At 57.1% G+C, this 15,513-nt stretch overlaps 1 protein-coding gene across 1 annotated transcript; it reads left to right on the top strand.

The window, feature by feature from the left end:
- The first annotated feature begins 10,459 nt into the window (after positions 1-10,459).
- Positions 10,460-14,576, top strand: LOC123592657 (beta-lactoglobulin). Its single transcript, XM_045467962.1, has 6 exons — positions 10,460-10,717; positions 11,178-11,311; positions 12,168-12,241; positions 12,440-12,553; positions 13,223-13,318; positions 13,981-14,576. Exons 1-6 carry the CDS (start codon positions 10,565-10,567, stop codon positions 14,004-14,006), a joined length of 597 nt encoding a protein of 198 aa, XP_045323918.1. The 5' UTR covers positions 10,460-10,564; the 3' UTR covers positions 14,007-14,576.
- Positions 14,577-15,513: the final 937 nt, after the last annotated feature.

Raw genomic sequence — 15,513 nt, 5'->3', positions numbered from 1 at the left:
TACACATGTTTATATATGTGCCCAGTTATATATAAATGTTATATGTACATGACAATTTATGTATGATATTAAGTTTTCGTTTATTTATTTACTATTATTTTTTTTAATGTTTATTTTTGAGACAGAGAGAGACACAGAGTGAACAGGGGAGGGTCAGAGAGAGGGAGACACAGAATCCGAAGCAGGCTCCCGGCTCCGAGCTGTCAGCTCAGAGCCTGACGCGGGGCTCGAACCCACGAGCCGCGAGATCACGAACTGAGCCGAAGTCGGGACGCTTAACCGACTGAGCCACCCAGGCGCCCCTTAAGTTTTTCAAATATAGATGGAACGGAACATTTCTAGAAAAAGATCGATTACCAATATTGGCTAAAAGGAAAACTTGAACAAAATTTGTAAAAAATGTTTAATTGAGGAACAGTTGACATAATGCTATTGGGTTCAAGGGTACACTGTCGTGATTCAGCAGCTGTACCCTACAGAATGCTCACCACCACCTGTCACGGCACAGGGTTGTTACAGGATTATGGGCTGTATTACCTGTACTTCCCATCCCGTGACTTATTCATTTTATAACCGGAAGTTGGCACAGCTCAACCCCCTTCCCCTCTTCTGCCCAACCCCCTCCCGCCTCCCCCTGTCTGGGAACCACCAGTTTGTTCTCTGTATTTATGACTTCGTGTTTTGCTTCGTGGTTTGTTTCTTCATTTGTTTTGTTTTTTAGATTCCACATATGAGTGAAATCAAATGGTGCTTGTCTTTCTCTGTCTTTCAGTTATCATAATACACTCTAGGTCCACCCACGTTGTCACGAGTGGCAAGATTTCACTCTTTTTATGGCCAGGTAATATTCCATTGCATACACACCCATCTTCTTTATCCGTTCGCCTATGGAGGACATTTGGGCGGCTGCCGTATCTCGGCCATCGTAAATGGTGCTGCCGTGATCATGGGGTACGTGTATCTTTTGGAATCAGTGTTCTCATTTTCTTCAGGTAAGTACCCACAAGTGGAATTTCTGGGTTGCATGACATCTCTATGTTTAATTTTTACCAAGAAAACTTTAAAAGAACAATAACTATAGAAAATAAGAAACAGTTCCAGATCTTCCGAACGTATGGGTGAGAACCAGCACACTGCCATCAGATGGTTCCTGGATCACGCGGTCGTTCCAGGGTGTAGACATAGATGGGTGGGAAATTGCTGGATTCTCCTATAACAGAGCTGGGGGACGAGGGCACAAGACAAGAAAGGAGAGGACAACCATCCCTTTTGCAACAAAGACAAATGTCTGAATAATTTATCGGCAGGCTGAATCCAACAATGAATTCAATACATCATGACTTAACCCAGACAGTGCAGGACATTTCCGTATTAGGAAATACCAAAAACTCACTGGCTAAGAGATTAAGGGTGACATGTGCATATAAGCACTTTTAATTGATTTTTTTAAAATATATTTCGGGACGCCTGGGGGGCTCAGTCGGTTGAGTGTCCGACTTCAGCTTAGGTCATGATCTCTCGGTTGGTGAGTTGGAGCCCCGCGTCGGGCTCTGTGCTGACAGCTCGGAGCCTGGAGCTGCTTCCGATTCTGTGTCTCCCTCTCTCTCTGCCCCTCACCTGCTCGTGCTTTCTCTCTTTGTCCCAAAAATAAATAAACATTAAAAAATATATATACATATTTCAAAAATATCATACCCTTTCATGAGGCAAAGTTCTCACATATCAAGAGAGTCATTCAACAGAAGCTGGTTTATGCTGCATTAACAAATGAACTTAAAATCTCAGTGGCTGAAAACATCAGATTTATTGATTGTTTACGTGCAATTCCCGTCACAGGTTAGTAGGGATACTGCACCTCAGGGCCACTCAAGGATCCAGGTGATCAAACAGCCACCCCCAGGAGGTTGCTGGTCACCACGCTACAGGGAAAACACAGGGCCTCAAACCGTTGTTCAATGCGCCACCCTGAAAGGCACACACATCCCACCCGGCACCCCCTCCCCCCCTCCCCCACCCATTGGCCAGAAGTCACTCAACTAGGAAGCCAAAAATGCAACCCTTAACATCCCTAAACTGATCATTAACAAAACAAAATGAAACAAAACAGAAATCTTGTCATTTGCAACTACATGGGAGGAACTAGAGGGTATGTGCTAAGCGAAATTAGAGAAAGACAAAAATCATATGACTTCTCTCATATGAGGACTTTAAGAGACAAAACAGATGAATATAAGGGAAGGGAAGCAAAAATCATATAAAAACAGGGAGGGGGACAAGAGACTCATAAATATGGAGAACAAACGGAGGGTTACGGGAGGGGTTGTGGGAGGGGGGATGGGCTAAATGGGTCAGGGGCACTAAGGAATCTACTCCTGAAATCACTGTTGCACTATATGCTAACTAATTTGGATGTAAATTTAAAAAAATAAAAAATAAAATTAAAAAAAAAAAAGAAAAATACAAACTACCACAACTCATCCAATATGAACTAGATAATTTGAATAGCCCTACACCTATTGAGAAAATTGAATTCCTGATTTTAAAATTCCACAAAGAGACATTTCCAGGTCCAGGTGATTTCACAGGAGAATGACACTAAATTTGTAAAGAATTAGTGTGAATGCTACAAAACCTCTTGCAGAAAATAAAAGAGGACAGAACATTTTCCAGTTCATTTTATGAAGCTGATATTACTCTGATACCAAAAGCCCACAAAGATTTTTTTTTTTAAAAAGGAAAACTACAGCCTAATGTTTCTTATCAATATAGATGCACTTCTTAACAAAATATTAACAAATGGAATTCAGCAACGTAAAAAAAAGAATTATACACCATAACAAAGTGGGATTTATGCCAGGGATGCAGGGCTCCTTCAGCACTTGAAAACCAATCAGTGTAACCCTCTGTATTAGTAGGCTAACAAGGAAAAATTATATGGTCACATCAATCAACGTAGAAAAAGCATCTGACAAAATTCGGCATTCCTTCACGATTTTTAAAAAAAACTCAGAAACGTAGGAATAGAGGGAGTTTCTTCAACTTGATCAAGGCATCTACATAAAACTTAGAAACGTGGTACTTACCGGGCAATGATGAAGACTCTCATCAATGATGAATGGATGGTGAATACTCAGGAAAGTGGCAAGGACACCTGCTCCCAACTCTCTTATTCATCAGAGCGCAGGAAGCTCTAGCCAGGGCAAGAAGTCAAGAAAAGGTAATAAAAAACATACAGATCTTAGAGGAAGAAATGAAAGTATCTCTATTTGCAGATGACACAATTATTTATGTAGAAAATCTTAAGGAATCAACGAAAACAAAAACAAAATCTCCTAGAATTAATGAGATCACCAATGTGGCAGGATACAAGATAAACATACAAAAATCAATTACATTTCTACATACTAGCAACGCACATATGGACACGGAAATAAAAAACCAGCACCATTTGTAGGCGCCTGGGTGGCTCAGTTGGTTGAGCGTCTGACTCTTGATTTCGCCTCAGGTCATGATCCCAGGGTCACGAGATGGAGTCCTGAGGCCGGCTGGGCTCCACGCTAAGCATGAACTTGCTTAAGATTCTTTCTCTCTCCTCACCTCTGCCCTTCTACCTTGCTCATGGTCTGTCTGTCTGTCTCTCTCTCAAAAAAAATTTTATATATATATATATATATATATATATATATATATATAGCACACCATTTATAATCACTCCCAAAAAAGTGGAAAACTTCAATGTAAATCTAATGAGACATATACAGAATCTGTATGTTGGAGACTATGCAATCTTGCTAAAGGAAACCAAGGAAGATCCACATAAGCAGACTTACTGTGTTTATGAGTTGAAAGGCTCAACATAGCAGAGACGTCAATTCTCCTCAAGTTGATATACGTTTTTTTAGTACCATTCCTATCAAAATCCTAGGAGGGTGTTTTGTAGACATGGTTAAGATTATTCTAAGATACATATGGGAAGGCAAAGTACTAGAGTATCTAAAATAACTTAGAAAAAATAATAAAATGGAAACAGTCTGTCAAATTTTATTTTTTTTTTAAATTTTTTTTAACATTTATTTATTTTTGAGACAGACAGAGAGAGAGCATGAACAGGGGAGGGTCAGAGGAAGAGGGAGACATAGAATCTGAAACAGGCTTTAGGCTCTGAGCTGTCAGCACAGAGCCCGACGTGGGGCTCGAACCCACAGATCGCAAGATCGTGACCTGAGCTGAAGTTGGACGCTTAACCCACTGAGCCACCCAGGCGCCCCAAATTTTAAATCTTATGATACAACTCAAACAATCAAGACTGTGGTATTTGCAGAGGCACAGACCCACAGATCAGTAGAACAGAGCAAAGGACCCAGAAACAGATTCGCACAAATACACCCAACTGACCTTGCTGTCTGGAGAATTTTTAAAACTCCAGTTTTTAAAATCCGGACTGGGGCATCCCTAAAACCATGCTAAACCCTTCCTAATTTGTGTACAAGCCCAGGCAAGGCTCCCAGCACACAGTGGCCTCTGCTTGTCTCATTCTCCACGGGTTTCCTCCTAGGAAGGAGCCTTTTTTTCCCTCCAAATCACAGCCCGGCTCTGCTCGACTAGCCAGGGGGGCACCTTGGAGATTCTGCTATTGCCCACTTTCCGCCTAATTGTCAGCTGCTCCCTTAGAAACCCTTCAGCTGAGCTGCCTGGTCGGGGCTTGGGTGGGGAGCTGTGACAACGGGACACCTGTTCCGCTCCAGAAGGATGTAGAGATATTGGGGTTCAGAGCAAACAGTCGTGAAACCCTGTGCGACAAAAAGTCTCATGAAAGAATTCTTGAGACATCTTTGGTGCTTTATTAAAGCACGGGGGCAGGTCCGTGGGCAGGAGGAGCTGTGAGAAGCGACTGCTTACCCACGGCCAAGTCGGGAGGGGGCTGGGGACAGCACAGGCCTCCAAGGAATTTGGGAGCAAGGTTTCCAGGGCCCCGAGAGGGCTCACTATTGTTGGGAAAAGGTCACGTATTACCGTATTACCGTTTAGCAAACCCTCAGTCATGAGACCTTTCAGATGCGTATCAGGGGACCATAAGCTTGGAGACTGATTTGCTACCTTGTATCTTGGGGGGTAGAGGTGAAGGAAGTTTCTGAAGGGATTTTTACGCGATAAAGGACACTTACAGGATTCCGGAGGTCGGGATGAGGTTAAGCTAAGATCGCCTTTTGCCCTTAGCGAAGTGTCATCATTGAGGCAGCTGGGGTCGCAGAAGGCGGTCACTCTGCCTGTCCCAGGGACTTGTCCAGGGGCTAGACGCAGTGAGGAAATTTAAGGTTTTCCTTATGCCTTTGTTTCCCACTTCACAGAACAGCAGTCCCCACGACCCACACTCCCATAGACAGCCCTGTTGTGGTCCTTTCCATGGCCCGTCCCTATCTTTTTTTTTTTTTTTTTTTTTTTTAACATTTTTTTATTTTTGGGACAGAGAGAGACAGAGCATGAACGGGGGAGGGGCAGAGAGAGAGGGAGACACAGAATCGGAAACAGGCTCCAGGCTCTGAGCCATCAGCCCAGAGCCCGACGCGGGGCTCGAACTCACAGATTGCGAGATCGTGACCTGGCTGAAGTCGGACGCTTAACCGACTGCGCCACCCAGGCGCCCCGGCCCGTCCCTATCTTTAAAAAAATTGAAGTCTGTTTCCCGCCTTAAGCACCAAGCTCGGGAGCAGCTCAGGGCTGTGTCTTCCGGGGCCTCAGGGGGCATGTGGCTCCGGGACCTCACGGGTGGAGTCACCAGCCACACTGATGACGGATCGGCCTCCAGGGTTTCACGATCTGGTGTCGCCGCAGAGGGATGCCTCGCCCTCTCTGTTACCCTAACGCAAGAAGGAAATCAGTGACTTACCAGAAGCATCGGCAGGACCGGAGCTGAAGCGCGCACAGAATTAGTAGTTTCAAACCCAAGGGGAAAGTGTCAGCTCACTGCTAAGCAAGACATCTCGTGGGTTTTCTCACTTTGAAATCGGAAAGATTGAACTCAAATGCAGAGATTTGCTCCCACAGAAGGAACAGATACTGGTGGCTCCGTGGTGACGGGCGTTGATGTCCCCAGGATGGCCACTTGGTGGCACCTGAGCCCTCTTAGTGCGTAAACACACCCTGGGCCGAGCTGTACAGAGACTGGCGGGACACTCTACCCGAGTGGCTCAAACGTCCTGCGGCACCTTAACTCGGGAAACTCTAGGCCACCCTCGAACCCTCCCGTAAGCAGCCACTTTGGACCATCACTCTCATTAGAGTCCTTCGGTGGCTCCCACAGCACGGGCTCGATCTCTAGTCCGCCAGGATGCGTCAGCCACGCGTTTAAGCAACCAGGGCTTTCTGGGTTAGCCTCCAACGTGGCCGTGACGGTCCCGGGGCCACCAAGGCCAGGCGTGCACAGTGACCATCGTGTGTGAGCACACAATCACCTGCCCAGGTGCCTGCCGTCCTGTCCAGCACGGCCGTCCCGTCCCCAAGACCCACCCCAGGATGCACACCCTAGACCCCTCCCAGGGCAGAGGAAGGCCCAGAGGAGCTGTGGGCTGTCACCTGAGATCCCAGGGCCCACCCGGGCTTGCCCGCGGGGACACTCCTTTGGTGAAGGCACGAGTGACCTCTCTGCGGTCAGGAGCTGGTGGTCTCGCTGTGTCTGTGGGTGATGGCGGGCCCCAGGAAGGCAGGGCCGGGCAGCACCTCCCCCATCAGACACAGGTGGGCATCATGATGGTAAAAGCAGCGGGCCTGTCCACGGGGCGGGGGGCTGACAGTCCTGCGGCTCCCAGGGTAAGAGAGGAGGTGGCCACAGGAAAGGGCAGCCTCGGGGCGGAGTCCGAGCTCACCTCCCCCTCCCCACCAGCCTGGCCTTGGGGAGGGTGGGCGACCCCCACAGCCTCACAGCCCAGGAACATCGCCCAAATGTCACGCCGCTTGTGTCCCTCCACCAGCCGCCACCACACAGACAAAATCCACATTATGCACGTGGTCCAGGGGCTCCTGTGACCTGGCCTCGGTGACCTCACAGAGCCTCTGCACCTTCAGCAAACGTCCGCGTTCCCACGCCGCTCGGACCTCCCCTCACTCAGTCGGCCGTCCCCTGCCTGCCTCAGGGGTCTCACCCATGCTGTTCCACCCACCGGAAACTGTTCCCTCCTCCCTTCACCCAGCCCCACCCCCAGCGCACAGCTTGGCGGCCCACCCTTTCCGACAGACGGGCAGCGTGTGACCTGTCACTTGTGTGGCTCTGCGTGGAGCCCCCAGACGGGAACTAAGTTCCACAAGTCTGTCAACCTCACAGTCTCCATCTCCCTGTGCCCGCGGCTGCCTGGAGTGTGCCGGAAGCCTGCTCAGTGACAGGCTGCGGCCTGCAGCTGCGCCAGCCCCTTCATGGTCAGGGTTTCTGGGCCGTTCTCCTGTTTCTCCTTCCGATGGACACAATCGCTGTCCTTCAGGCCCTCGCCCGGCTCCAGAAGCTTCCCCGCCTTTGGGGTCTGGGGCTCAGTGGTAAAGTCCGTCTTTGGCTCTGTCACGAGGTCAGACGCTCCGAGGCTGCTTCCGTCGGCCTGGCTCCGGGCTCCGGGCCCTGGGGTCCAACTCAGCCTGGGACGTGCTCCCCGCAGGCCTCACACCCGCCCCCCGGCCACCCGGACCACGGCTCTCCCCCGGACCCCTGCGCCCACTTCGGGGGGGGCACATTCCAGGACGATTTCTGGGAGCGGGACTCTGGCCCTCCCTGTGACTGGGAGGTCCTAACCCCCGAAACAACTCAATGCCACCCGGGGGTGGAGACCAGGACCGGATCCAAGGATGGGACCCCAAGTTACGGAAGAAGTTCCCACCCACGTGCTGTATCTGACATCAAACCCCTGGAAAACTACAGCCGAAACATCACATCCCCTGCCCCACCAGCCACCTGGCTCAGCCCGGCCGTGTCCCCAGAAAGCCCAGGGCTGACGGGTCCCCCGGCTTTCCTGCCGCTCCTGGGGCGTCCCCTCACAGCCCCGGGATGGGGGTGCCCGTCTGCGTGGCCTCTGCTCCCAGAGGGAGGATGGAAGGGGATCCCGCAGCCCCACCTGGGAAACCCAGGCCGACCGGTTCTCGCGCCGGCCGTGACCCACAGAGGGCCTGACTCCAGCAGGCACAGCTCCCCGAAAGCCTGCTTTCTTTTTTTTATTTTTTATTTTTAAATTTTTTTTTAATTTTTTTTTTCCAACGTTTATTTATTTTTGGGACAGAGAGAGACAGAGCATGAACGGGGGAGGGGCAGAGAGAGAGGGAGACACAGAATCGGAAACAGGCTCCAGGCTCTGAGCCATCAGCCCAGAGCCCGATGCGGGGCTCGAACTCACGGACCGCGAGATCGTGACCTGGCTGAAGTCGGACGCTTAACCGACTGCGCCACCCAGGCGCCCCAAGGCTGCTTTCTTCTTAGAAAAAGCGGGGAGGGCATGAAAGAACCCCACGCTGTGGACTAGACTGAGGGGGGTGGCCATCGGACAGCATCCAGCCAGCTGGGTCGTGCAGCTCAGAGGGTCCCGGGAGAGGGGGGTGGGCGGCCTGGTCCGAGTGGCCATGGGGTTGGAGAGGGGGTGCTGGGTACGAGACATGCTTGTCATGAATAGGAACAAACGTCGCCCGGAGCTGGTTTCTGGCAGGCGTGCTGAGCGCTGTCCTCAGGGATTATGTGCCTTCCAGCTGTCACTCCCCACCACACCCCCTGGGACAGTGGGAGGTGAGGAGGGAGGACTGGGGGGTGGGAGCCCCCAGGGGGAGCACAGGCTGGGAGGAAGGAGGACTGGGGGATGGAAGCCTCCAGGGGGAGGACAGGCCGGGAGGAGGGAGGACTGGGGGGTGGGAGCTCCTAGGGGGAGCACAGACCAGGAGGAGGGAGGAATGGGAGGTGGGAGCCCCCAGGGAAACACATGCCGGGACGAGGGAGGACTGAGGGGTGGGAGCCCCCAGGGGGAGCACAGGCCGGGAGGAGGGAGGACCGGGGGATGGAAGCCTCCAGGGGGAGCACAGGCCGGGAGGAGGGAGTACCGGGGGATGGGAGCCCCCAGGGGGAGCACAGGCCGGGAGGAGGGAGGACTGGGGCGTGGGAGCCCCCAGGGGGAGCACAGGCCGGGAGGAGGGAGAACTTGGGGGTGGGAGCCCCCAGGGAAACACATGCCGGGAGGAGGGAGGACTGGGGGGTGGGAGCCCCTAGGGGGAGCACAGACCAGGAGGAGGGAGGAATGGGAGGTGGGAGCCCCCAGTGGGAGCACAGGCCAGGAGGAGGGAGGACTGGGGGATGGGAGCCCCCAGGGGGAGCACAGGCCGGGAGGAGGAAGGACTGGGGGGTGGGAGCCCCCAGGGGGAGCACAGACTGGGAGGAAGGAGGACTGAGGGATGGAAGCCCCTAGGGGGAGCACAGGCCGGGAGGAGGGGGGACTGCGGGGTGGGAGTCCCCAGTGGGAGCACAGGCCAGGAGGAGGGAGGACTGGGGGGGTGGGGGCCCCCAGTGGGAGCACAGGCCGGGAGGAGGGAGGACTTGGGGGTGGGAGCCCCCAGGGGAGCACAGATCAGGAGGAGGGAGGAATGGGAGGTGGGAGCCCCCAGGGGGAGCACAGACCAGGAGGAGGGAGGAATGGGAGGTGGGAGCCCCCAGGGGGAGCACAGGCCAGGAGGAGGGAGGACTGGGAGCTGGGAGCCCCCAGGGAAACACATGCCGGGACGAGGGAGGACTGAGGGGTGGGAGCCCCCAGGGGAGCACAGGTTGGGAGGAGGGAGGACCGGGGGATGGAAGCCTCCAGGGGGAGCACAGGCCGGGAGGAGGGAGTACCGGGGGATGGGGGCCCCCAGGGGGAGCACAGGCCGGGAGGAGGGAGGACTGGGGCGTGGGAGCCCCCAGGGGGAGCACAGGCTGGGAGGAGGGAGAACTTGGGGGTGGGAGCCCCCAGGGAAACACATGCTGGGAGGAGGGAGGACTGGGGGGGTGGGGGCCCCCAGTGGGAGCACAGGCCGGGAGGAGGGAGGACTTGGGGGTGGGAGCCCCCAGGGGAGCACAGACCAGGAGGAGGGAGGAATGGGAGGTGGGAGCCCCCAGGGGGAGCACAGGCCAGGAGGAGGGAGGACTGGGAGCTGGGAGCCCCCAGGGAAACACATGCCGGGACGAGGGAGGACTGAGGGGTGGGAGCCCCCAGGGGAGCACAGGTTGGGAGGAGGGAGGACTGGGGGGTGGGAGCCCCCAGTGGGAGCACAGACCAGGAGGAGGGAGGAATGGGAGGTGGGAGCCCCCAGGGGAGCACAGGTCGGGAGGAGGGAGCCGAGCCCTGGGGTGAGCCGACGCCTCCAGGAAGCCAGCAATGTAGGTAAACTGCTCTGACAGCACCCGCCCCCCAGGTCAGATGACACCCTTCACGCCCTTCAGACACAGGTGGGTGTCGGGAGGCCACGTCCTCCTGTGGGAGGCATTCTGGGTGCTCAGGGGCCCGGGCCAGACGGCAGGACTGGCCAGGGCAGCTGTCCAGACGAGCGGCCTCTGGAGGACACCTACAAGGAAGGGATGGGAGCTGCCCGGCCTCTCCCCGCTCTGGGCCCCGCGGTCACGGTCCCCCAGAGAGGGCCACTCCTGCTGCTGGCCCTCAGCCTGGGCCTGGCTTGTGCCCAGCAGACGCTAGAAGAGGTGCCCGTACAGCCAGGCTTTAATGCCCAGAAGGTAACCGAGCCGGGTCGGGTCCCCGCTCGGCCCTGGGACGGGGATGAGGGTCCTGGTGTCTCGTGGTGGCACTCCGCCAGCAGGAGCCGAGGAGAGAGGCCACGTGAGGGGCAGGGGCGTCCCCAGCCCAGGCCCAGCATCTGCCCAGGCCACCGGGCACCCAGCTGAGCACTGTCACCCTTGGGACGGGAAGGGACCTGCCCGTTGCCCACCACCGCGGGGGTCGTGGCTGGTGCTGGCGGCAGGAGCAACCCCAGGCCTCGGTGGTGGCCCCAGGACAGTCCCCCCCTCCCCAGGTCCAGGCCAACAGAGGACGGAGCCTGGACCAGACACGGGAGGAGCTGAAGGGAGCAGGAAGGGGCCCAGGGGACAAAGAGGGCGGCCTCACAGGGAAGGGCATTTGCAACAGGGACGGGCCACTTGTCCCCCACGCTGACCACCTCCCCCCGCACACCCGCAGGTGGCGGGGCGCTGGCTGACCATCCAGCTGGCCTCTAGCCGTGCACACCTGGTCTCCCCAGCCGACCCCCTGAGGCTCGGCCTCCATTCCATCTGGACCCGGGACGAGGATGTGACGTTCGTCTTGTTCTGGACGTAAGCGTGGCCCCTGCAGCTCCTCACGGGGTGGTCTTCCCAGGGGCCTCCCAGGGGACAAGGACCAGGGGTCAGACCCAGAAGGACACGGGGCACCGAGCTGCAGGCTCGAGACCGTCCTGAGAGGTAGGAGGTTTCACCTCAGAAGCCCCCAAAGCTTCACGACAGGGGCCGTGGGGAGACACACGGGGCCCGGTCCTCGGCCGCCGGCGTCCCTTCCCGCCTTGTGAGCTGGAGGGGCAGGGGCAGCACGGCGGTCAGTTGGTCAGGAACATCTACGGTGGTGACGAGCCGTGCTGAACCCAGAGACACGACACTCTGCACCGGTGGCCTTGAGGACAGTGAGAGCCACGTCCTTGCCTGCGCTGGGCCACAGACACCACGGCGCTGGCCTGTGCAGCCCCAGGGTCTGCTGGTACCCAGCCCACCCCCGCCCACCCCAGGTGAGAAAGGAAGACCGTGGGGCAGGGGGCCAAAAAGGCTTGGTCTTCGTGTGGAGCCCAGGTGACGGGGGACGGCCAGGACCAGGCCACCCACCCAGAGACCTGAGGCTCCGAGCCAAGGACAGACAGGTGCAAGTCGTCCCGGGGGCTTTGGTTCCGTTCCAGAAACCATGAAGCCCCTGGTTCCTCACTCCTACCCTCTAGCCCCGTCCAGGCACCTCAGGGGCCCACCCTCTTCCTCCCTGCTGGGTGACCCTCGGGAACCCAGGCAGCCGAGGGATTCAGGTGGACACCTGGGACCTCAGCCAGGGCGCCTCCGATGCCCCCGGGGGGCAGAGCCCAAGCCGGCACCGTCCGGTGCCAGTAGACAGGGAGAGGCCGTGACCTTGGAACGCTCCCTCCTCTTTCCCCAGAGGAGAGGGCGTGTGCCAAGGAGTCAACGTCACCGTCCACCCGACTGGGCTCCAAGGCCAGTTCCAAGGCTCGTGTGAGTGGCCCAGGCCCCCGGCCCGGGTGCCGTGCTGGGCGAGGGGAGGGCAGGGGACGCCCGATGCCCTGCACCAGGGTCACGGGGGAAGCGCCGTGCCGGAGGGAGACGCCCTCCCGGTGCCCAGCGCTGCCCCGGGGGTGGGTCTGGGGGTGGAGGAGAGAGGGCTCACCTGTCACCGCCCGGGGTCTCCCACAGGGGAGGGAGGCAATAGCATGCACGTCTGCTTCGTCGGCACCGACTACAGTAACCTTGTTCTTTACGTCCGCCTCGAGGACGCCGGCGAGGTCACCAGCCTGTGGGCGCTGCTGGGTAGGTGGTGGCTCTCCCCGACCCCGGGGCGTCTGCCGGGCCCCCTGCTTACTGCCAGCGGCTCCCGAGCCACTCAGAGCTGCACCCCTGTGGGCATCCCTGCCCACACCGCTCAATCCCTCAGGAATTCACTCAGCCCGTCTCCCGCCTGCTTCGCCTGTGTCCTGGGAGCGGGGACACTGCACCAGAGCAGAAACCCTGCCCTGTCTTCGCCGGGGAGATAGCCTATGAGCCTAAAAGCCACTGAGTCACATCAGGCTCCAGAAAGCGGGAGTGCCACGTGGAGAAGACCGGGGGTCACGGGGGAGGGTGTGGAGGGTGGGCTTCGTGGGGAGGGGGGCGCACCTTGTCCTCCAGACCAGACGGAGGGGAGGGGCTGTCCCGGGGATGGGCCCCACCAGAGCCAGAGCCCAGGGGGTGGGCAGCGGGGAGGGGGCGGCCAGGTCCTGCAGGCAGCAGGCTGCGGGGTGAAGGGAGGACCCCCGGGGACCCTCCCCCGAGGGGCCGGGGCTGCACCTGGGCTGCCCAGGGTGGACCTGCTTTCGGACTGGGGAGGCGGCCCAAGGCTAGACTGCGGCAACCAGCCAGACGGGAGGAGGAGGGGTGCCCTGAGAAAGGTCGGGGCCCGTGGGCTCTCGGCGTCCCCCTCACCCGACCCTGTGATTCCAGCCAGAACGATGCCCGGGGACCCCACGTGGCTGGGCAAGTACCTGGAGTACGTTAGGGAGCTCCGGCTGCACAAAGCCCCGGTCTTCAATCTCGATGGTGAGTGCGTGGACGCTTCCCCGACGCCAGGCCGCGCTGGGAGCATAAGACCAGGGCACAGAAGACCACGGCCAGCCTCTCCGGGGCCCATGTGGGCGGGCCTGCGCTGGGCGCCCTGTAACGTGGTGACCCGGGCACGATATCCGTCTCCATTCCGTGGGTTCAGACACTGAGGCTCAGAGAGGCTTAGAAATAAGGCCAAGGCCACACAGCAGGGCCCCTCACCCGCCCTTCCCCGTGCGTCATTCAGGCCATCAACAAACACAGGCCAGGCTGTTTGGGGGTGCGATGCAGGTAGATGGAATGAGACAGACACGTTGTCCAGCCCTTGTGTGGTTTCACAGGGACAGGACAGCGGGGACAGGGCAGCGGGGACAGGGCAGTTCACTGATCTGCTGGGAAAAGAGAGCCCAGAGCAGGGGAGCACGGCCGTGCTGTGGGTCACCCACGAGGGGGGCTGGCTGAGGGGCAGGCGGGGTCGTGGAGTCTGGGGGTCAAAGTGAGGGCCCCGGGACCATGGCAGGACGTGGCTGCCTTGGGTGCTGGATGGCAGAAGGCAAGGTGATCCCAGAGAGGGACGGGCTGCGGGCTGTGTTTGCGTGATTTCTAAGTGGACGGACAAAGCCTCGGCATATCCCCATCCTGTTCTCTTCCCTCCACAGCCCGGTGTCCCCCAGCTGAAGCCTAGGTCAGGGCCGCCCGAGGCTACCTGCCCGGCCCTCCTGCCCCCTGCCCTCGCCTCTCCCCGCTTCCCCCACCTTGCTTGCCCCGGTGCCTCCCAACCCCCCGAGGCAGCCCCTCCAGCCTGGGCCTGGCCCCCACCTTGTCCGCCTCCCAGCCTCTCCCGGCCCGGCCCAGGGGCGTGAGAACGCTCTAGGAGGGGACAGGTGGCCCCCCGGAAGTCTGGGCCACGGCGAACACAGCACTGCGGTCTGGCGGATGGGGCCACCCGTGGAGTCCCTTCGGGGACACGACCCTGTGAGGGGCTGGACTGTACCCTCTGACCTGCTCCCACCACCTGGGTCCTGCTTGGATGACTCCAGAGAGGTGCCCTGGGCCCTGTGAGCCGATGCAACGAGTCCCCGCCCAGGTCAGAGGGCCCCGAGTGAGCGCAGCACCAGCCCGTGCTCCCCAGAGGAGCCAGGTCAACACAGGCCCGTGCACCTGCGCCACAGATGAGACATGCCAGCGCCGTCCCCTGGAAGTCAAGGCCACTACGAGGGCAGTGCCCGGACGGAAGGCGTCCCCCTCTGCCCAGGGGAGCCGGGGACCACCCGCTGCAGGGCAGGCTCTCAGGAAACTGGGTCAGGGGCCTCCATACTTACCGTCTGGAAATGCCAGAGACAGGTATGACCGGATCCCGCCCCAGATACGCCCTGGGCAAAGACAGGGCCTCCCAGACCCACGCCTCTCAGCAAGGCAACATCCACGGCCACGTGAGGCCGGCACGACGGCGAGCTGGCCGCCGGTGCGGATGTCTGGCTGTGGCTCCCTCAGCCCCTGGAGACGGACAGGTGCTCAAACACGATGCTTTCCTGCTCATTCGTCAAGAAATCTGCAGAACGTACGGGGAGAAAAAATTTTTTAAATCCTTACTCTGGGACGCTGAAAAACGACTTGAATAAATGGATATGGGAAATCCTGCAGAGTCCTGCAACATCATGAATATTTAATCATCTTCAAATTAACCTATCTATCCGAGCAATCCAGTCAATGTTCCAGTGGGATCCTTACCCCAAACTGCAAACCAGAATCTAAAAGGAACAAAAGTTTTGAAATGTTTGTCAGAGAAGTCATGCAAATACTGTGTTATTCTAACAAAATATGAACGTACAGCAACTACAATTGTGGGGAGTTAGCTCAGGGACAGAAAGAAAGATCAAGAAACAAACCCTAACAAGTATAATAACTCAATGTGGTGTACAAAGGGCCTGTCTTAAGGGGCATTATTTATTCAATAAACATTGTTGGGGGAAATGGTCAAGATATTTAGAGAAAAAAATAAGTTTTGATACCTAACTCTTTGCATTATCTCAAAATAATTCCTGATTGATTCCAAATAAGCAAGAAACCTTGAGAGTTCTACACTGTGTGGAAGAATGGGATGGAATCCCACCCCACGCATCCTACCCTACGGATGGGATGGGATGACAGCCTACCCCACACATAGTAAGGGAAAAGATGGTAGTTATGTT

The sequence above is a fragment of the Leopardus geoffroyi genome, chromosome D4, assembly GCF_018350155.1.
Source record: "Leopardus geoffroyi isolate Oge1 chromosome D4, O.geoffroyi_Oge1_pat1.0, whole genome shotgun sequence".
NCBI lineage: Eukaryota > Metazoa > Chordata > Mammalia > Carnivora > Felidae > Leopardus > Leopardus geoffroyi.
The sequence above is the reverse complement of the archived record's forward strand: the minus strand, read 5'-3'. Positions and strand labels throughout refer to the sequence as shown.